Genomic DNA, 22,283 nt, shown 5'->3' with positions numbered 1-22,283 from the left:
CAAAAGTGTGAAACCAGTAAAAGAACATTAATGACCCTTTGAGAGCTTGTAAAGTTTGGAAGCGTTCTACCAACAAAACTAACATAGTAACAGGAGATAAACAAAGCAATACTGAAAAGCTCAGTCACAATCTGGTGCTGGAATACACAACAAGTGCGTGTTGGTCGCTGGAGGGTTTATTTATATTTTTGTATTGTTTTGTAGAGTGCGTAGTTGTCAAAAGGTGTCCTGGTGCAAAAAAGAAATGAGGCCCTAATATAATGAACATAAATGCAGGAAAAGCCACTTTTTTCCCTTTTTCCTGCATCTACAAGTTAGATCCCACTCAAAGAGAGAGCAAGAACGCATTCCAGATGTTGGGTATTATGTAAGCAAGGCATCGACCCTGCCACTGCATCTTCAGATAATATGGGACTTCGGGGTTACAAGCCGAGGCGAACGCAAAGCCCTCGACGGACAACATCGATGAAAGAGCTCACACTTGAATGATTGGCTATGGTTAAGACATATGGAACTCATTTCCCAATATCTCACACATTTTGTATTCTATTTTGTTAAAAACAATACGATAATCTAACCATCACAGGGGGGTTGTGTTGATGGTTATTCAACCATTCCACTTATAAATAGCATTACCATCAGAGTCAAATTTAAAGCTGAATGCTCCATTCACTCGATGTTTACAATCCTCTCAGACGTTTTCGCTCAAAATGGGAGCAGAACGATGTCATGATTGTCACTTGAAATTGAATGGTCTGGTGTTTCTTTCAATAAGGGAATGATACTGGCCATTTTAGGTCACAGCCTACCTACCATATAGAACACATGTCTGGTGGTTTGCTGAACACATCTTGGGTACATCCAGAAAGTTGACATAGGAATGCATTCAGCCCATTGCTTTGTGGCTTTCTGTTTGCTGGCTTTATTTGCTTTAGGCTCTCCAGGTTCCATTTGTCCCTCCTGTTTCCTAAACTGTGTTTACTGTATTCTTCCACAAACTCGCTTTCTGGAAACAGGCCTTTGAATTTTGTGACATTTGCTGTGTATTCAAAAACAGAGGTCAAATGGCAAGCTGCATCTTCGAAGGAGCCTCATGTTTGTTTTGCTTTCAGCTGACTTCAAAGTTGCATTGGAGCGCTTTACACAAGCACCAATTTCACTTCACAAGGTCATTTTCTGGCATGGGGCGATTAAGTGACTTGCCAAGAATAACAGGATGTTGAAGTTGACGCCGAAACTGGAATTTTACTCTCATTTCTCCCATTACTTCTCCACATTCATCAGGGATGGTTACCCTTTGCTTGACAAGGGTTTTTCTTTTGTTTTAAAGAAACGTAGAGCGATGTTTGCCAGGTCACATCACCTATATGTCACCAGAACATAATATCATTATGGTTTTGCATTGGAAAGTTGACCTCCCAAAAACATGAATTCACCTTCAGGCATGTACCGAAGAGAATGTGGAAGCACGGTACTGGCACGCAACTGCCTCTGAAGTGCAGTACTGTGGATTCCCAGAACTTACACGACACCGACCGGACTCCAAGGCAAAGATCACTGCTCATGAAAAACCTACATTGTAATCAGTGCAAACCCGGGCGGAGAACTTCGCTTCGCCCGCGGAGTGTGTTGAGATGTGCCTCCTCCGCGTCACGCAGAGTAACGCGGAGAATGCGGAAAAGGCAAATCTCCGAAAACTCGCAGCGGAGTTGGCCAGCCCCCGCCTCCACCCCCCTATATTATCAATTAATTGTACATGACTTAAAATTAAATTAAAACCACTTGAGAAAACTGCGCATGCGAGCGCGCGCGCATGCACAGTTTTCTCAAAGAATTACCTAGACGGCGAGGAAGAGGAGCAGGGCAGCCCAGGGACGCCGCATGCCAGGTAAGTGGTTTTAATTTAATTTTAAGTCATTTACAATTAATTGTTAATATAGGGGGGGTGGAGGCGGGTGGCGTGGTGTGGCGTAGCGTAGCGGAGGTCCACGGACTTTGTTCACAACTCAGTAGACCTCCGCTTAGCCCCGCTATGCCCATTACACCCGGGGTTAAGTGCCATAGCAAAAATCAGGAGATTAAACGATCTGCAGAAAAGTTTGGCATGGCCTCCTGCACAAATTTCTACTTACTCTAAAAAATAAAACGCACATTGGCATTTGTCAAACTACGTTTCAGAAATATCCAGTGTCTGCAAAAACTATACATTTAATCCGTTTATCTTGCAAAAAATTATTAGGCTTGTTCTAGAGTTTTGATATGAGACAACAATAGCTGGTGCTAGCTGTTGAGCCAAGAGCTCTTTGCATTCTGGGACTTGTATTTCGAATTTAGAAATACGGGTATAGACATGTAATTCGCAGCATGCTAAATACTGTGGATTACAAAGCCAGGACTAGTGAGTGTATCTCACTTTACACAGAGCCGTTTGGAAGCTATGGTAGCACGTTCCTCAACACAATGGGTTGGTGTGTAAGAGGGGGCCTCCAACAATGCGGCAGCCGCCCCGTGTTGCTTGTCCCACCCGTCAAATAGCTATAGCATACACAAACGATATTTGGCTTTCTTATTGTGTTTTTTTAGCCATTCTATACATCACCCCAGCTGACGTGCAGCATGGTTGAAAGTAAAAAAAATATATATAGATAGATAGATAGATAGATAGATAGATAGATAGATAGATAGATAGATAGATAGATAGATAGATAGATAGATAGATATATGTGCTATGATATACACCACGGCAACAAAAAAAACACTGACAAACTCAATAGATCTCGCATAGGCAAGACCTTTTGGTTTTGCCGATGCTTCTTCCATCCAGTGAGCACTTTGCATGACTCAAGAGAGGCATCAACCGGTAGACACCAGTGAGCTAATTTTAGAAGTCACCAAACTGAAAACATGTTCTGGGCAAGGGTCACCTGGAGATCCTGATGTAAAGCAGCTGATATCAGTTTACAGATTGATTCAGGATCAGTGCCTAGAAATCTAAAAAAAAATGGAACTAACAGATGGTTTAGCAGACATCAAAAGAGAAGGTCATTCTGCAGAGGACAGAAAGGATGGGTCAATGGCCTAGATTTGGTCGATAAAATACTTTGCCAATGACTCACAAAATTCAGATGACAGCACAAATGCACTGGGAGCAGCAGACCGGATGGAACTTTCCTGAAGAATTTTAATCACTTCCGAGTGGAGTAGTATTCTGAATGTACTTGCTCAAATTGTACCTTATTACTCTTAGGAGCCTCTTTTTATTTCAATGTATCTTCAACTATAAAGATTTTTCCATCAAACTCTTTCAAGGGTTGCAGGCTTGCTTAGACTCGCTTAGTTCTGTGTCGTACCTTGGTGTGGTTGAGACCCCGCCGCGTTACACTACATTTTTAAAATGACCATTTTTATCTTAAGCAGCTATAATCCCCTCATTAAAGTTCGAATTCATATCTTTGTCCCCATCCAAGAAAGAGGAGTTTATCCTATTCAGTCCTTTGAATTGTGCGCATGGACAAAAATTTCATATATTTTCCAAATGCAATGTCTTTCACACACTTCATCAAGGTGCCTATGAATTTAGGCACAAGCAAATGTATTCATTTGACCAGGATTACACTTTGTTTAGGCCAGGGCCAGAAAGGTGGATTACAACCTCATGTCCTGAGGCTTCAAAGTCACAGCTTGGCCAATAGACAACATGCATGCCCCCTAAACACTGTGACATCACTATGGGTTCCCCTCTGTCTCTACCAATCACCTATGCCTGTAGAGAGAGCAGCATCCACTAAAGATACAATGTGAGACTTTGTGATAGGGTGCCCGATATAAAGGCGGCGGGGTGCCTTGACAACTACGGCCTATGCGCGCGGACCGCAGATCTGGGTGGGAGAACACAGGCAGTAGAGTTTGGTACGTACAGGAAAGAGGAGAGACTTCTCGGTCACTCGCTCTCCACAGCCAGCGCGAAGGAGCAGTGAACTTACAACCCATTTACGTCAGGGCGTAAACACATCGCAGCTGATGCCTGTAGTGTGCCAGTGGCGCTGCTACCCTACTAACCATACAACTCACAGCTAGGACTGCACACACAAAACACCAAGACCACACCCATGAAACACCGAGAGTGGGAATGAGGGCACTTTTTCCACTCTATTTCACATGGTGCAAAACCTCTGACCGGTCTTGGACCGTACTCGATATACCTGAAGCCAGAGGCTTGGAATTTTTGTACTTTACTTTAATTTACTGTTCATAATGAGCAGCAATTTCAGGAACCCACCCTCAAGGAGCAACAAATAGAACAGGAAAAAAAGAAAACATAAAACTAACACATCAACAGCTCTCAAGAGAAGAGACCTATGCAACTGACACATAAGGTGCCAACACTGCAACATAAGTCAAAAACAAAACTATAAAAAGAAATGTAACCACATAAAACCAACATAAGGTAGCAAGACCAGGGCTTAGCTAAGAACGGTCAGCAAACAAGAGCTAAAAAACTGTTTTCTGAACAGTTCCCTAGACAAACTGACCAGCAATTAGTGAGAGCTTAATTTTAATTTGATTTGTTTTACTATCTGAACAGCATTAGCGACACCTAGAAATAAGCTATTTCTGACCCTATGTTAAAAGCAATTTAGAAAACACACTATAGAGGGGACATTAAGAGAAGAACATTTCACACAAGTCAGAATCGCTGTTCTTTATTCCTACACTGAGTGCTTCTTCGTGCAGGAGTCGGGCATGCATTATGTTTAAAGATGGATATGGCTTAATACCTTCATTCAGGCTTGCAAGTCCTAGCACATTCCAAAGCAGGCTACTTGTGAAATAGGGGATGTTTAAAACACTAGTTGGCAGTGACTGTGACATCTCATTGGTATTCACGGCCACACAATGACCCAGATAGGTTTTCCGCTCCTTGAGCAGCGCGCATGCCGTGTATTGATTTACCTGCATTGTGAATCGTCCAGGGCTTTTATTAGAACGCCAGCCTGCCCGCGACGCAGTCATACCTCTCAAGCTGTCACTTTCAGAACATGCGCGTGGCTCGCGCCTTCGAGAAGGCCTTAGGGAAGGATATTCTTGATGAAGGCTGAGACTATAAGGCCTGTGCTTAGAGTACAGATGGGCAAACCGAGTCCTTCCCACCGTCCCCGGTACGCTTCTTATGACTTTGGTCTACCGTTTGGCACAGTCTCCACGGCAACACCCAACTAATCCGTCATGTCACAGCCACCAAATGTATGCTATGCGGATTCTGAGCTATTAAAGTGTGAAATATTAAGGCAATTGGTGTAATAGTTTCTACTGCTGAGATATGCGCTTGTACGGGGGCATTGAACTTGTAGGTCTTTGGTCATTTGGAAATTCCACGTCATCTGATTAGCATATCTTTGTATTGCAAACGTTCTTCTGTTACATTCCTCTGCTAGAAAGAAATCCTAAAATATATACTTCTCTGACAAATAAGCTCTTTGGACTACCTATAGTAAGGGGATCAGTCATCCCCAAGGCCCAGAAGCCCTAAGGGCCGTGACGCGTAGTTGGGTCTCCTCACCACTACTCCACCACTCTGGAACCAACTTCCTTTAACAATGCATCCGTTTCTCTCCTAGTTGGAACACGGCAAGGAACTGAAGGCTTACCAGGTCCAATCAAGGCAAATTGTAATGTTTATTTTAAATAGAGATTATATCAGTCATGATGGGTAGACTGTCTCAGACCATCTTTTTTTCGGGAAAAAGAGTCCAGCGCCTGTTGATATTCTCTGAACAAAGTACCAAGAACATAGCGCCATGACGCGGCTCTGGGCTCTTTGGAACAAGCTTTGCTACAATTGATAAGACTGGAGTTTAACTGCACACTGATACCTAGAACTGATTCATTTATTTCAAAATGTATCATTCACCAGCGATGCGTAACTCCAAAAAGTAGGGAGGGAGATTGTCCTATTCTAGTTTACTAACTGTTTAAAGACTGCAAAAGTAAGAGGTTTAATCAATGCAAATCAGAAAGGGTAGACTGGAGGAAACAGACTCCGGTATTTGTACTGACACCTTTCGGAGGCGCATCCTGCTAACAAAATGGAAGTCATCAGTTAGGCAATGCCATCTGGAAATGTTGGTCATGAATATTCCATATCCAATGCATTAATATTGAAGCTGTGCGAGCTACTTCAAGACGGGGAAGGGGAGCAGAAAAGATGTACAATTCTCACTGGGGGAGCCGCTTGGCCGAGAGAAAGAACAAATAAAATACAAAAACCGGCGAAGGCATATAACCACTGTAATCCAGATGTTTACATCACAAGGAAACACATAACACAAAAAACAATGCATAACAGGTACCTCACGCCCCAGATACAGAAACTTTTATGTCATTAACGTGCAGCAACAAACAAGGTGTTTTATGTTATTTTTGGAGGATATACCTCAGTCTGCGAGATTTGGGAACGATCAAAGAGCTCAGGGGTTGCCCGATGATATTGGTGCCTGGAAGATGATGCTGACAGCAGAGTCCAAAGTACAGCAAAGGCTGAAGGGATATTGTGTGTCACATGGTAAATGCTGCTTGGGCTACAACTGGTTCACTTTTGAAAGGTATGGAAGCAGTGAACTACTCCAGATATATCGACAAGACTTTAGAGCTCGAGGACTGTAGAGAAGCTAATGTGTCAGTTGATTCAGCCAGGGGTGCACCACCTCAGTATTAGGAAGCCATTGTTGGACGACATGGGAGGATGGACAAGTGCATGATTGATGTGTTCGCCTAGACGGAAATCCCTGGACCTGTAATACTTAATTTGGTCAAGTCAAATGTCACTATGAAATGGAATAATTCCCAAAGGGGAAACAGCGTTTAAAACGCTGGTAATACCACGCGGGTAGGTTACAACGCGGATGTTACATCGTCCGCGTTGTTACCACGCATGGCATTATATCGCAAGTCGTTTCAACAACTTTCGCTAGATGGCGCGTAACACCAGGGAATGTGTTGGATTTGAAATCCAACACATTCCCTGCTGTTGTGCTAACTGGAGTAGGAATAGTAAATTGTACTATTCCTATGTCTAGCGCGCCCCCTAGTGCAAGTCGTTGAAACGACTTGCGATGTAAAGCCATGCGTGGTAACAACATGGACGATGTAACGTCCGCGTTGTAACCTACTGCGGGGTAATAGATGGCGTAGTAACGTCATACATTCCCCTGGTGAATCGGTGAAAGCTCCTAAGTAAGAATCTACATCTGTGCCTGGCCGGGCTCGATACTACCTACTTCGGTTACATGATTGTTAGCAAAAATAATGGATTTCAGTTTAATGTTTCAAAACTAAGAGCAGTTTGATATAAAATTTTGCATTCCAACATGACATTTTGCTATTGTTTCCTACCGTAAATTACTACAACACTATGTGCTAGTATCAAAATCCTTCATAGTCGTTTCCAAACTGTATTAGCTTGTGCTAATAATCAGTGTGTTAGCTCTTCTTGAGACTATTCAAAGATCAAATACTTAAGCCAAGCAGATGGTGTAGAAACCCTGATGTGGGAAAATGGCTGCTAGTAGCAAAGATCAGTAATTCTGTTCACTACTATGGAGTGTAGACTTTCAAAGGGCATAGAGGCTGATGCCAGCATCTTACCAGTTCATCTGAGGACAAATATGGTCTCAACAAAAGAGATGCCAACGTCAAAGCGAAACAGTAGAAAAGCAAAGGTCCTGGTGGAGGGCGTAAGTGTCCCACCAGCCATGTGACATGTCTGTTTTTCAAACTTGGGATCCAAAATACGCTGGGTATTTAAATCAGGAGAAGAAAAATACAAATTTAAAAGGAATATGCAATGCCACAGGTAAATAGTAAAAAGTTATGAATAGGTTAGGTAAATTATGGTGCCTCGGAACGGCTATGGTTGATGAAATAGGGTAAGATTGAGGAAAGAGATCACAGAGGATATCCCAAGCAAGCATAAAAACAGAAAAGGGAAGACAGGAATGGAGAACTGAAGATGTATTTTGGATTACCTTAAAAACGAGATAAATGTCTAACAAAGAAAATGATCAGTGCCTGAGATTAACCACGCTCCACGTAATCACAGCGCGAATAATGGACCCAAAGCAACCGCACATGGGAACTCCAGCACAAAACGTGTCTCATCTCAAAAGATGTTTCCTCAGCACATAGGTGTAAGTTACAGTTTCATCATATAGGTGCAATATAGGAAAGTAGCCTCAACAGGTGTGTGGAGAACAAGACTGCAGGCAAAAACACGTAGTTACTGCATTTGCAAAATGCGACTAAAAAGTGACTAGCCGGGTTAGATATTTATAGCTTCTGTGTCAATTTAACACGCATGTGCTGTCGGTGTATAAGTGTAAGCAGCCAGGCCATGCACAGTGGCTTAGCCTCCTTTTGCATCAGATCCATTCTTAACAGCATCATTGGATCCTGTAAGACTGTTGACAGACTCCAGCGAGTGCATAATGCAGCTCTTGGGTTCCACTCAGCTGCAGACACTTTCCGCACACTGCACACATCTTGTAAGGTGACCAGTGGCCCTTATGTGAGCTCTCATATGGTGTTCAATGAAACTCAAATGATACCCCGTGCACGACACGGCAAGCATGCCTGGTTCCAAAGATGGTGGGCTTTCAAGGCAACTGGAGTGCGCACCTTGAAACCACTGCATAGATTTTGATTCTGTTGAGGCCACTCAACAGAACCCTGGGCATCCTCCCTCTCCAACGCCGCACCCACAATCAGAAAAATATTCAGCATTGGAGCCGAATGTACCACATCTCCGTGGGTCAGACTGGACTAGTCCGTGTGCTTCTCCAATTTTAGTGGCTGAATCCCCCTCTAGCAATCTGTGTGTGGCCACCCTCACAGGGTCTGAACAAGCAGTGGAACCTTCTTTTCTCTGGCTATCCACCTTTGGAACTCCCTTCCTTTTGTCATCTTGTAGGTAACAGTCAAGACGCCAAAGCCTTTCCACCCTAAATACACTGTAGATATGCTTTGGTAGACTTTTAGGGGTCAGAAGATCTTTCCCCCTTCCTCCCTAACCTATGTGAGGGAGAAGGACAAAAATACTCAAACAACATCAGGCTGAAACAAGATATACTTTAAAAAGACAGACTGGAAGACAATTTCCAGCAAGGAATAAGATGTACAAAGAAGACGTTGGGAGATAGCTCATTGGATCAGTGATGGGTGGGAATGGAGAACTCACGACCACTGACAGGCTGGGTAGGATGGGAACAGCCACAACTCTCAGTTTTTGGTATGCGGCACGGGTGGTAGGCTCCAAGCTGGGGTAAGCCCTTGGGCTCACAGTGGAAGGGCAGTTCACAAACTCAGAAATGGGATACTTATGAGGCTATAACGGGCAGGTGTATGCTTGCCTCAGGGGCAGATATCTGGAAAGAGAAACTTAAAGTCATGGCTGCCTAAAGGCTTCACATTAAGGAGATAAAACCAATTCATGAGATTGGACTGGGGCTATACGTTCCCTCACTTTCAGGGTGGCCGAAGAGACCAATACCAGGATGTTGAAAATGAAAAGTTCATACATAGTGGACAAATAAACAGATGAAAAAGGTGGGCTAAGGCACTTGTTGCACCAAAACCCAGGCCAGAGGGGGTCAGGGAGGAAGCCCTGAAACTTCATGTGCCACGCATGGTCTGTGTCCTCCGTCTTTCTAGAATGGCCCAAGGGACATAACAGGAACAGAATAAAGGTCAGTGGCTGGAGATTTTCATGGCGTTTCATGGTTCTTCACTTCCTGTATTCTGTATTGTCTAGAAAACATCTAGTTGGGTCCTTAGTGAATGGGTCAGTTTTTGGGTATGAGGCAGCATTCCGAGTGCAATGGTACATGTCAAAACTCTCATGAGCTTGTATTGTCATTGTACGGGGCACAAGACGAGCAACTCCACTCCATCGGTCCCTGCATGTATCTGCTAGACAGCTCTGCTGACTGTTGCATGGCCGAGATGACGGGGACTGCTGAATGCCACGCGGGGTCTGGGTGTTTCCATCCGCACTGCAATGAGCTCTTGTTGCATTTCGAAAACAAGTCCATGGACTTGTTGTGGGTTTCTAAATGGTACACATTTGCATATACTCACCGTAATGAAAGACCACTCAGTGTAAATGTAGCTTTGAATGAATGAGCACGCCGTAATCTCCTGAAACAGTGATACACTGCCAAGATGGCTGACGCGGCAAGTCCCCTGCCATGGGCTCTCACCTTGCGTGATCCATTGTCCTTGTTAACATGAGCCCCGCGGCACAACAATAACTCTGGGATGGGCTGCAGTATTATTTTCTCATCAGTACTCAATACAATTAAAAATCGAAAAGTGAGATCTGCCTCCTGGCAACAGGGTGAACGAGCCAGCCCAGCGCATGGTGCGTGGAAGGCGCACAAGGACCGTTGACAGCGGCGCACATCACACTGCACAACAAATGCTAAAAGACTTATGCAGGACTAGGCTAAACGTTAACTTGGGATTCATGGGTCGCATTTACAAAATGCATACGAGACCGATCGCACAATCACAACTAGAATAAACCCGGTCCCCAATCCACCATCACTGATCCGAAATTAACTTAAAACCCAAATACCAGCCACTCACTGAATTAAATCAGCCCAGAGACCAGTCAAATCGACATAGGAAAACTCTGAGTAAAGCCAGCAGTAATCTACCCACACCCCAAGGACCTTCTACTCAACATCTTGGACACCAAGCAGCCAATCTCTAAAAACTATAACTATACAGCCAAAGAACGCTCAGGGATCTTTAGGGTTCGAGAAGGTATTAAGTTCATGACAGAAAGTATGTAAAGTGGGAGCCAACATTGAAAAGAGGGCTAGACAATTCCAAAGCAAAAAAACCAAGAGAAGGCAAGGAAAGGCCGAGTATGTAAGCAGTGAGCCGTTGAGGTGGGATAGCTTTGTCAGATGTACTCCTTGGCTGTTGTGTTGTCCACATGATAGATACATAAGTTCTGTCCAACACTCTCTGCTGGAGTTGGGCTGAAAAAACATCTATCAAGAAGAGTTAGTACATTGTAAGTAAGCGCTGTTGGTAGACTCAAGATAGCTGGCTAAACTGAACATCTTAGACTTAAGGGAAACTTTATGTCTCATGGGTGCTGACATGTGAGACAGAAGCAGACAGAAGAGGGAGTATACGGTTTGAGTCAGTAAAGTGTCAATCAATCTGAATGGATTTCATTTTGCTCATATAAACTGCCAATGCACTCTAGAAGGAAAGCAACCCACTTTAAAAAGTATGCCAGCCTCAAAGGGGAGCTGGAGGGGGAAAGGAGGGGGCAATGCTGGGTTACAAGCCCCCTTTGCCCCACCCAATGACCTCCATCTAAATGAGAAATAATCAGATCCCGAAGCATAAACTAAGAGTTAGCTTCTTTGCACGCCCGCTCAGTTTTGGAACTCTAGTGCTTTATTAATAAATGAATAAATATATAAGTGAGTGACCCAAAATGTTTGCTTCGGAGCACATCTTGCGGTACCGAATGCCAAGGTTTCTAAATTCCAAGTCCGGATTCCACTTAATGCCTTTTCTTCCCCCACCCAGCCCTTCCTGTTGTTATGTTAATGTTATGTTATGTTAAAAGCATTTATTAAGCGCGCGTACACCAACGGCTTCTTGGCGCTCAGGTAAGGATCGCGGCGATGGCAGGGGGATTGCTTTAATCAGTATATGCTTGAGTGAACAACCAGGTCTTTAACTGTTTCCTGAACTGGGCAAGAGAAGTCAAACACCTAACCTCCGCCGGAAGAGAGTTCCAGAATTGCGGAGCGAGGACAGAGAACCTTAATCCACCATGCTTCTTTCGCTTGGCTGTAGGAACTTCCAACAGATTCAAATGAAAAGATCTAAGATTACGAGAGGGAGTATTGCGGTGCAAGCGGGCCGAAATAAAAACCGGACCGTGGCAATGTAGTGCTTTAAAAATGGTGCAACCCATCTTAAAAGCACAGCGCATGCTCACTGGAAGCCAATGAAGGCTTTTCATTAATGGGCTAACATGATGCCATTTAGGCTGATGAAAAATCAGCCTGGCCGTCTGGTTCTGAACTAGTTGGAGGCGCCTTAGTTGGTATTGTGGAATGCCAACATACAGTGAGTTGGCATAATCCAAGCGAGAGATCACTAGGGCTAGAGTGGCCAGAATCATAGCTTCCCTGCTCAAGAATCTACTGATCTTCTTTACTCTGTGCAGCTGAAAGAAGCCAGCAGAGACTACAGAGCTAATCTGAGCCTTCATGGACATATCATTACTGATAATGATCCCCAGGCTCTTAGACGAGGCAGCTGGCACAGGGGGATTACCAAATTTAGGGGGCCAGAAATTAGAATGCCATGGATTTGCTGACCCACCAGTTAAAATCAGCTCAGTTTTATCCGGGATCAGCTTCAACTGATTGTTAGGTCTCGGCTAGCGAAGGCTGCGCTTGCGCAGTCTCGCTCGCGAGATTTAGTGACTTGGAGAAGTGGGGCTTGAACCCGTCCTCTTCTCCCTTGGCTGGCCTCTTAAATGCTGGCCAGCCATTGAAGAAGAGGTTTGTCACTCCGAACAGGCCCCGTCCTTTTTGGATTCGGGGGCGTGTTTTTTCGTTGCTTTTAGCCCGGGCGCGTTTTTCTCTCCTCCAGCCAATGGCAAGAGGAGAGAAAAAGAAACACGCCTCCGAATCGGAAAACGCCGCTGCCTTTCTCCGAGGCATTTCTGCCTCGCCTCGGAGAAAGGCGGTGGTGTGCTCATCCTCTCCCCCTGCTCTATATATAAACCTGCACTAATGAGCGAGTGTTTACCACCAACATCTGGGCAGCGCTGCGGCGATTAGCTGGATGTATGCGGCAAGCACGCATAGGGGTATGTGAAGCGGGATGCAGCGTGGTTGGTCCAGACGGCGGACTTCCCGCCTCGCCGCGCCTAGCGCAGCGCTTTTCTCTTCAAGGCGCGCGTGGCAGTTCAGTTTATTTGTAGCGGCTTGAAGGTCGGTGCAGTCCTGTTCCAAGCAGCGCCTCCTTTCTAGTGAGGGCCACAGGTGGCGATGATGGCTCCCAGCGTGGGCAAGCATGGCGGTCTCAGTTGGCTGCAGAGATCTCGCTCTCGGTAGAACAAAACCTTCGCCAAGCAACCTCGGTTTGTTTAGGACACGTGCGAAGCTGCTATTGTTGGTCCCTCTGGGCTTCCTTCCGGCATTTACCACAAAAACACAAGAATATCGGCCAATAATGCCTAGATAAATGGAGTACATGCAGTGCCCACTGGGGTGGCCAGGCTGTGAAACATGGCGGCACCGCCTCATTAGGGCCCCCCTTTGCTTGAAGAGGGGGTGTTTCTTTACAGAACAGCAGAGCACCGGGGGACTTGATTACCCTGTTCTGGCGGGTCTGGTCGAGATCCCCTCAAGACTTCCCAGGGGCTCCTCACTGTCAGAGCAGGGAGACCCGCTGTGCCTCTAAGGTGTAGACCTTCTTCCTGGCTGTGTTGTAGGACACACTCTTGAAGAGAGTGAATGGTTATGCTACGGAAAAGGCTCCCTGACGATCTGGGATAGTTGTTCACTAAGGCAGTACATTTTTTCATTAAAAAACAAACTTAACAAAAAACTTTTTTTAAAAGGCGCGAGTTAATGCGTGAATACGTGTGGCATGACAATCATAGCTTTCCGATTACTGGGAGCGTGCCCACCAAGTTCGCTCAGTGCAGGAATCTCGGAGACTACCCCAAATTACTGCTGTGCTGATATCGGGTGCGATGCATGTACTCAACCAACGCTCTACCTGCATTTCCACACAAGTAGAAAGCACTGACAACCGGAAGAGGAGGCGGGGCATACCTGCCAAACTTCTCCTGCCAGAGGAAGCTTTATTCGGGTTTCAAAACACTCGTTAGCACACTGAGAACTTTAGAACTTTGCTGCAACCCGACATAGCTATCTATAGTGCAGCAGGTTCAGTGGCACCAGGGTGCACTCCGCAGCGGGCTTGTTTGGGGCTTCTTTCGGCAGGAAGTGGGTCTTAGTTGCCACGACAGGCCATGCTCCTCTGGGCATGCGCTGTTCCTCCCATTACACCCCTTGCGCTGTGGCTGGCTGCAGTGATTCCAGGATTTCTGCCGTCTGGAGCTTTTCAGCGTTCCAAGAGGGAAAACGACAACAGGAGGATTTGACGGTGGCCAGGCTTGTTTTTTGGGAAGTTTGGAGAAAGTTTCGGGTCCCGGAATCTTGCGCCTGGACGGACCACGGAAGGGAGAATGCGGCCGACTAGGATTTGGGGGTGAGTACCGGGATCCGCCGCTGGTGTCATTTAACCAAAAAGACTCGGATTATAGGATGTTTTAAAGGCTGAACCGGGGAGTCCCTCTACCCTTTAAACGTATTTTAGAAATCTGTTTAGTAAATAACAGCCCTTTACATTGTCCCTCCGCTGGCTAAGAGGGTTGGAAGAACTTCAAACAAACAAATCTGAGCATTTGGCGTTATATGGTCTGTAAAGCTTGCGTGATCTGTCTTCACCAAAATGCATCACGATCTGCAACAAAATAATCACGTAACCCCTCCCCCCACACTCTGGGATTTTTGCATTTGAACTGTGCTTTTTTGTTAATTGCGTACCACCTTCATCATAGGGAGTCGCAAGGTTTCCTTTGGTTGTACTATTTGTTGCCATATTGTTGCAGTCTGTGTTGGTAGCGCTATTTTGAATGCTGTGTTAGTTATTGACTGTCTGTCGCCTATAATACAGAAACAGTGTTTCACTCACCCCCTAATGTCTGTGTGTGTGTGGCTGTGTGTATGTGGCTCTGTGTATTTGTGTGGCTCTGTGTGTGTGGCTGTGTGTGTGTGTGTGGGTGGCTCTGTGTGTGTGTGGGAGGCTCTATGTGTGTGTATGTGTGTGCCTCTGTGTGTGTGGCTCTGTGTGGGTGGCTTTTTGTAGGTGGCAATGCCAATAGCTCTAACTTAAACAATGCCGAGACCATTGCATTGTAAATGCTTGTTATTCATCCAGTCACTTATAAAAACCATTGTATCTTGAACGTTGGATTCAAATGAGGCAGAGGAATTAACATTGAACACCAGTTGAAGATCGTCTGCGTAGTTAAAAAATTCCAACATTCTTTTTTCTCAATGAATGAATTAAAGGAAGGAGATAAAGATTGAAAAGGAGTGTGGAAAGAGAAGAGCCCTGAGGAACCCCACAAGTAATATCTCTTTTTTTTGGAAGAGAAATTGGCGAGGCGCACCGCTAGAGACCGATTGCTCAGAAAGGAGGAAAGCCACCCCAGAGCCATACCCTGAATTCCGGCATTGTTGTGGGTTCATTTTCACCTCTGCTTCCTCCCTTTGTTGCTGTTTTCCTATCTTTGTCTTCCTTCTTTTCTCTCTCTTTTCTTTCTCTGTCTTGCACTGGGTTGAATTCTGATGGGGAAAAATATGTCCCGGTCGTCAAATATATGTGCTGGCACCCACCACTGGACCGCGTTATTACAAATCAAAAACTGTGTTCCTCTAACTCAGGCAGTGGCGTAGCTAGGCCATTTTGCATCACATGGTGGTAACCGCTTCTGCCACCCGGAAAAGGGCGAGGAGGGGTGTTAGTCGATTCCTGCGTTCATTGCCCATTGACAGCCACAGGTAAGAGCGGGGCTGGGCCCCCGCACCTCATCTTGCTACGCCACTAACCATAGGCTCAGCCGTGCAGAGGACTTAACGTTGGCACACCTCAGCTCTACCCAACCAGTAAGAAGGCTCAGCAAAGTAACTCTCATAATAATTTTCACAATTTGTCAATTAAGTGAAGAAAATTTCCTATATGTGAAACTATATACCAAACCAACTGCACAGAACACTTTATTAAAGTATAATAGCCTCCATCCCAGGAATTTGACGGATACGTTGCATTTTGGCCAATTTTTAAGAATTAGACGGAAATGCACTAATAAAATAGACTAATTTCAGGGAGCAGAAATATTGTCGCGTAAACTGATTGCGTGAGGTTACCCTCCAAGATCGGTAAAGAAATCCCTGAAGAGAGCATGGGTTAATAACAGAGATGAACTTTTGAAAGAAAAGGTGGAAAGCACAGACACCAAACGCATCACACGTGCAACCATATATGGGCCTGAATCCAAAAACATAAAAAAAACTATACTATAAAAGCTGGCATTTACTAGAATCAATGAATTTCACATTAGGAAAAATGCTGTTTCCCTTCAAGAGAGGACATAACATGAGAGATAGTCTAGTGAAGGCAAACTAAGAACCTAGAAAACATCAGTCACACAGTTATGGAGACTTCACCCTATTATAGGTCAGTATTAGTGTGGCGTCTGCCCTGCAGGTCATTATACCAGTACCCCGAAGAGTTGTCTTGTCGATGGCAAAGAGTAGATGTTCAGATGGTTATCAAACTGTGCTTCTAAAAATGTTGTTTACTGTATTATATGCCCATGTGATAGGGTGTTAGACGCCGAATACTCCAACATCAATCGAGGATTTACAGTATTGTGCAAAATGCCCTTTAGGTTGAACATTATCAAACTATGTATCGCAATGTTATGCATATGCAATGGCTTGTCCTGGAGATGCTGTCAGGTACGACTACGAACCGTAATGTGGCTCGACCACTCACTCAAAAAGAAAACAGATGGAATCGGCGCCTTGATTCTGTTGCAAGAGGCCTCAGTCAACAGATAGAGAGGGAAACTTAGGAGGTATTAAATCAGGACTTTTATGCAACAACAGTAAGAGGTGTTGGTCATTTCTGGGTTTGCACATTTAGTTATATAGACGTGTTATCAATCTACGTTTTAAAGTTTGTTGAATAGCCCCTTCTATGAGGCAATGAACATCACAATTTAATGGGACAGTTATTTCCTAACAGAAGACAGTACTATCTTGGCACTTTGCTCTGGATTACACCTGACACTATCTTCTCTAACATTTGAATTACGTAGTATTATATTGCCTGCAGCTTAAATTTAATTAATGCTGATAACTGGGTATGGATTTGACAATTTATTGAGTTTATTGAATGCTTCCCTTTGACATTTGCTCTCAGTATTGATTTAAATACTTGTGGTTTTATGAATATGGTTTACGTTTTGATTTGATCTATTTAGTGATTACGATATTCTAGACTCTATTTCTTGCCTATTCCAATATTGCGGTACTCCGAGCTTAATAATATGGACGATTTGAAGCTGTTATGACTCGAGAGTGCACGTCCGTATTTAGACCGGTGACTCGACTGCAATGCACTGGATTCATTCTAGAGTGCCGCATGAACTGAGCGCACATTGGCTTGGATGCTGTTCTTGGACAGTAACCTAACAGCTAGTAACACAAACCCCTGTATGGAGTTATCGATTATATTCTCTTATACTATCACACTGAATACGATCTGTTTGATTTACAGGGATTACATGATGTTTTCTCCCACATTGTTTGTAAAGTATACTATATGCTTAAGCACAGGTTCTACTTCCCTTTTATGGACCCATTGTTTTTTAATTTGTTAGGTTTGATTTGGGTGGTGTATTTTTTGCTCTTCCTTTAGGATTTATTTGTCGATTTTGAGAATCTGGGATTATGCTCGACTTTGGAGCATTGGAGTATCTCCACTTTGATTGCAAGTAGGGTTTCGGTGGCCATTGTGCAGGTGATGGTATCTGTTTAATTCATATGGTGATGTTTGTTTTCACTTGGCTTCTCAGGTGAATTACTTGGCGAGTTGGATTCACATCTCTGATTCACTAGGACTTATCTTCTTCTTTTTAACTTTATCAATTGTTTATATTTATCTTATTGCGAAAATCTAATGTGTTCTGATGGTTTTAGGTTTCATTGTATATTTTGGGTCTCCAGAATTGTACCAATCGACACTAGGTCCTGGGGATGGTTGCATGTACTTATTCGAAAACAGGAAACCAAAATGTCGATGAAGTGGCCATCACAATCTGCAAACATGTAATATGGATTTACAAGGGGAAGCAGCCTTTACACGTTTTTGCAACGCATTTGTGCAAACGGAATGCGTTGTAAAGGACCGCGTTAAGGCAGGTGTGATAACGCCTGCATGGTTCTGACATCCATCCTTTTTCAAGCCTCTCTTCTTAGAGATATATTCCTTGAACCTAAGGAGGACAATACGGTTGGGTGGTTCCCTGATCTGTCTGGCTCGCCATCGAAACTAAGAGAAATAATATCTGGGTGATGGGATGTTGACAGCAGATAGTGCGTTTTGTTTTGACCCATATTATATTGTATATGTAATTAATAAAATTTGTGTTGATGTCGAAGTAAGTACGCCTTTCCATAGTTACTGTGCTGTATAATTTATAGCTTTTACTACTCTATGTGCATTATATGTAAGGGAGTGGTCATGGTTGCCATATCCCCAGAACAAATAACTGAGTTTTAAAATGTCCTCCTACGTGAGACACTCTGTGTTGTTAATGTTCATATCCAGTCTCCTGTGGGAATATTGGGTTGTCCTATTTTGTTGTGCAGCGTTTGTTTACTGGCACTACCATAAATAATCATTCATTGCACAGTGATACCCATTACTAGTGTTACAAAATTCATTATTATTTATATATTTTATCAGCAGAGTTGACCCTGCCAAGACTCAAACCTTGGGCCTGCCAGTTGCACACAGATTCTAGCACAGAGTACTTAAATACTAGTTCCCACTACTTAAACAGCAGCCGGTGATGCTGGCCAGGATAGATGTGCATTGGCAGAGATCTGCGGGATTACAGTACTAAATAAATGAGTCTGCAGGCCATAAATCAGCTATTAACAAAGTACTGGTTACACATACAACTAACTACCACGGTTAGGGCTGTTTTCTAAAAATGTAAAGCAAGGATTAGCTACATAGCCTAAGGAGGATGAATGGCTATATTAGCCCTGCAGGAGGCTGCTTTCTAGCTTTTTAAATGTAAGCAATGATAAATGATCGATGTACTGTGTCCCAAATAAAAAATACCCTCAAGATTGACTTTTCTTGCATATCAATTCAAGATTGAGAAATCAAGTTTTCCATCCAAATCTCACTTAATATTGAGAATTATCTTCCATTACACATAAAATACTTTTTTTACTATGTCAGAACTTTTATTAAATGTATTCAAAACTTCAGCCTAGCCCACATCAGCGGTGCAATACTCCTCAACAATAACAACTTGAAAAATATACTTAAAATGTCTTTAAAAAGCGCATAACAAGTGGCCAATATATAAGAATTTTTTTATTTTAACTGGCGGATATGATATTGCATACCAACTAAATTATCATACATTAAAAGTTTGCTCCTTTCAATGTGTACTGTATATATTAATTTACTAATATTGTACCACTGTTTATTGCAGTACTTAACGTGCATCAAATCTTCACATTTACTTTTGACTTTAGCCTGTTCATTTAGATTCAGCTTGTAACCTCTTATACCACATCCCCACCACAAAATCCACCTGTTCGAGTTTTATAATTCACTCACAAATTCTTCTTATTGGGCAATATCCTCAACTGTTTATGTTGCATCTGCAAGTATGTTTAATGAAACCAGGCAACTTTTTTCCCAATTAACTTGTGAAGTCTTTAGAAATGGAGCAGGAAGAAAAACATCTCTGATTTCGGTAATACCTACATCTGTCAATCATTGAGCAAAGGAAAGGGTAACAGCAGAAGAGAGATTACTGTGTTCTATAAGATGGGTATCACGCCATAGTCATTCCTAATCCTCACATTCTTCAGTTGCTCCTACCAACCATCCCTCCTGATGCTATTTATTGGACATTCCCTAAAAACATCTAAACTTCAGTACACCTCTAGTAGCTAGTGCGGGATATCCCAGTCCTCAGGTGTGTGTATGGGGGGTAGTGTAGTGCCTGGGCAGAGGAGTGACCCTCCTCTGAGACAAGTAGTGAGGATGGACTGCACCCAATGGAGTTCCTGCAATCCTCCTGCACATGATGACTCACATCGATTAAACGGTGTGGAGTCGAATCGAGAGCGCAAGGGCGTATAGAGAGGCAAAGGACTGCAAAGGTCGGGGAGGTGGGAGAGAAAAAGAAGGGAGAGGGAGACTGGTTGTAGCTCAGCACTACTAAGGGGCAGGTAGCAATAAGTCAATGCAGACATAGTACATAATACTAGTGCAATGTCAGACTCTAAAAAACAAACAAGGAAGCTTTACTACTTACCAGTCCTGCACAGCATTGAAAGATTCTTCATTGGTGATGTCGTACATCAGAATAAAGCCCATGGCTCCTCGGTAGTACGCAGTAGTGATTGTCCTGTACCTCTCCTGACCTGCCGTATCCTGAAAAGAAAACAAAATCCAAGTAAGCGGGATTTGTGGTGTGTGTCTACTCCCAAAATAATCTCATTAATAAACATGAAACTAATAATGTTATCTCTGGGAGAAAGTTAATTTGGGAGAAAAACTCAGCTAGTCTGCAGACACCGCTGAACAAAAGAAAAAGGTGAATCTTGGATGAATATGCTATTTTTACAACTCGTTATCAAAGTTAGTAGCAGGCGGAAATTTGATAATCTAGGGCTTGATTTAGATTTTGGCCTAGTTTACTCCTTCACAAATGTAACGTCTGTCTTATTACAAGGGTAAGATATCCTATGGTACTTCTAATGCCCTTAAATTGATCTTAAGTGCAGTAGCTTATTTTGGGATTGAGAAACCGTAGACTTTCAAATAGTAAAAAACAATTCTTGGAGAAACCGCAACGGCTCCCCGTGGGGAATTAAGTGACATTGGTAGTGGATCACACGGCTCCTCGTCCAATTGTCCTCTGTCAATTCAGTTTTAGCTGTAGACAAAAATTCAACAGCTTATCCTCCAACTGCCTTTGCAGTACTTAAAGCTTAAAAAATCTGCAGTGCTTAAAATTGAAGTATTATCATCATCATCATCATAAGGAAATTCACATATAAGTTAAAATCCACTTACAATCGATCCGTTTTAGGTAGTGTTGACCATTTTTAGGTCTCGGCTAGCGAAGGCTGCGCTTGCGCAGTCTCGCTTGCGAGATTTAATGTTTTCTAGTAGTGGGGCTTGAACCCGCCCCTCTTCTCCATTGGCTGGATTCCTAAACGGAGGCCAGCCATTGGAGGAGAGGGGCGTCTGTCCATTTAAGCCCCGTCTTTTTATGATTCGGGGGCGTGTTTTTTAGTTTCTTTCCCTCCTCTGGAATGTAAACATTCCAGCCAATGGGAAGAGGAGAGAAAGAAAAACACGCCCTTGAATCCGAAAATGACGCTGCGTTTCTCCGAGGCATTTCTGCTTGACCTCGGAGAAAGATGGTGGTGTTGATGGTGTCATCCCCGTCCACCATGGTACCCCGTACATGGCCCGGCTGGAAGGGTGAAGAGAACGAAGGCGATTTCAGAATTCCCTCAGGGAAGCAATTCCCTCAACGACTGGCAGCTGGGCTCGCTCGCCGCCACAATGAGAACACGTAACATTTGAAAGCGTAAATCCGTTAGTGTCGTATTCCATTCTCACCAAAAGTCACTCCCACTTGTAAGAAGCACTTAGCTCCGACCGACCGTACACCCGTGGCTTGGTCAGTAAGAATGGGGGGGGGGGAGGAATATGCTTCACATTTCCTAAGAATCTTGCTGGCATATCTTGATAAACACACTGAGAAGGCGGACTCGGGGGATTCTAGCTCACCTGGCAGCGCATAGAGGCTCCTTGCGAGGTGTGCCTCGGAGGTGACGTCCTTATTCCCCACGCACCCCAGCTCTGAGTCTCCAATGAGGGAGTGCTGCACGGAGAGCCCCGTGGCGGCGGAGAGACAGTCACTCATCCTTAAGCTGCGACGGCCGATGTGAGACGGACCGAAACACCAGTGGCCTTGTCCGGTTACAGAATCTGCATTTGAGGCGAGAATATGTGCTCCTTTCACCGGCTAAAATGCGGACTCGTTCTGCCAGAACCCTGTGGCTGGGATCCTATTCCGGGGACAAGCGGCCATCGGTGAAAACGTCCCCGGGGAAGATGAGGGACGGGACTCTCGCTGCTCCGGGCATCCGGAGATTTCAGGGGCGAGGATAACAATTGTTTAAGTCCCCACCGAGGCACCGTCCGCCCTAAACCACAAGTCTGTGCCACTGCCATCGTGGAACTGAGCTTCCTTTTTAGGTCTCGGCTAGCGAATGTGTATGTGTCTAGATCTATGTGTGTGTGTGTGGTTCTGTATGTGTGTGTGTGTG

At 44.2% G+C, this 22,283-nt stretch overlaps 1 protein-coding gene across 1 annotated transcript in view; it reads right to left on the bottom strand.

Annotated features, from left to right (window-relative positions):
• The window catches only part of RAB3A (RAB3A, member RAS oncogene family), a 121,320-nt gene that overhangs the window by 24,528 nt on the left and 74,509 nt on the right, over positions 1 to 22,283 (bottom strand). Inside the window, exon 3 of the mRNA XM_085639897.1 lies at positions 20,252 to 20,370. Coding sequence (XP_085496023.1) covers positions 20,252 to 20,370 — 119 coding nt within the window. The remainder of the gene's footprint in view (positions 1 to 20,251; positions 20,371 to 22,283) is intronic.

The sequence above is a fragment of the Triturus cristatus genome, chromosome 12 (genome assembly GCF_964204655.1).
Source record: "Triturus cristatus chromosome 12, aTriCri1.1, whole genome shotgun sequence".
Lineage (NCBI taxonomy): Eukaryota > Metazoa > Chordata > Amphibia > Caudata > Salamandridae > Triturus > Triturus cristatus.
This window is presented reverse-complemented; position numbering and strand designations above follow the sequence as displayed.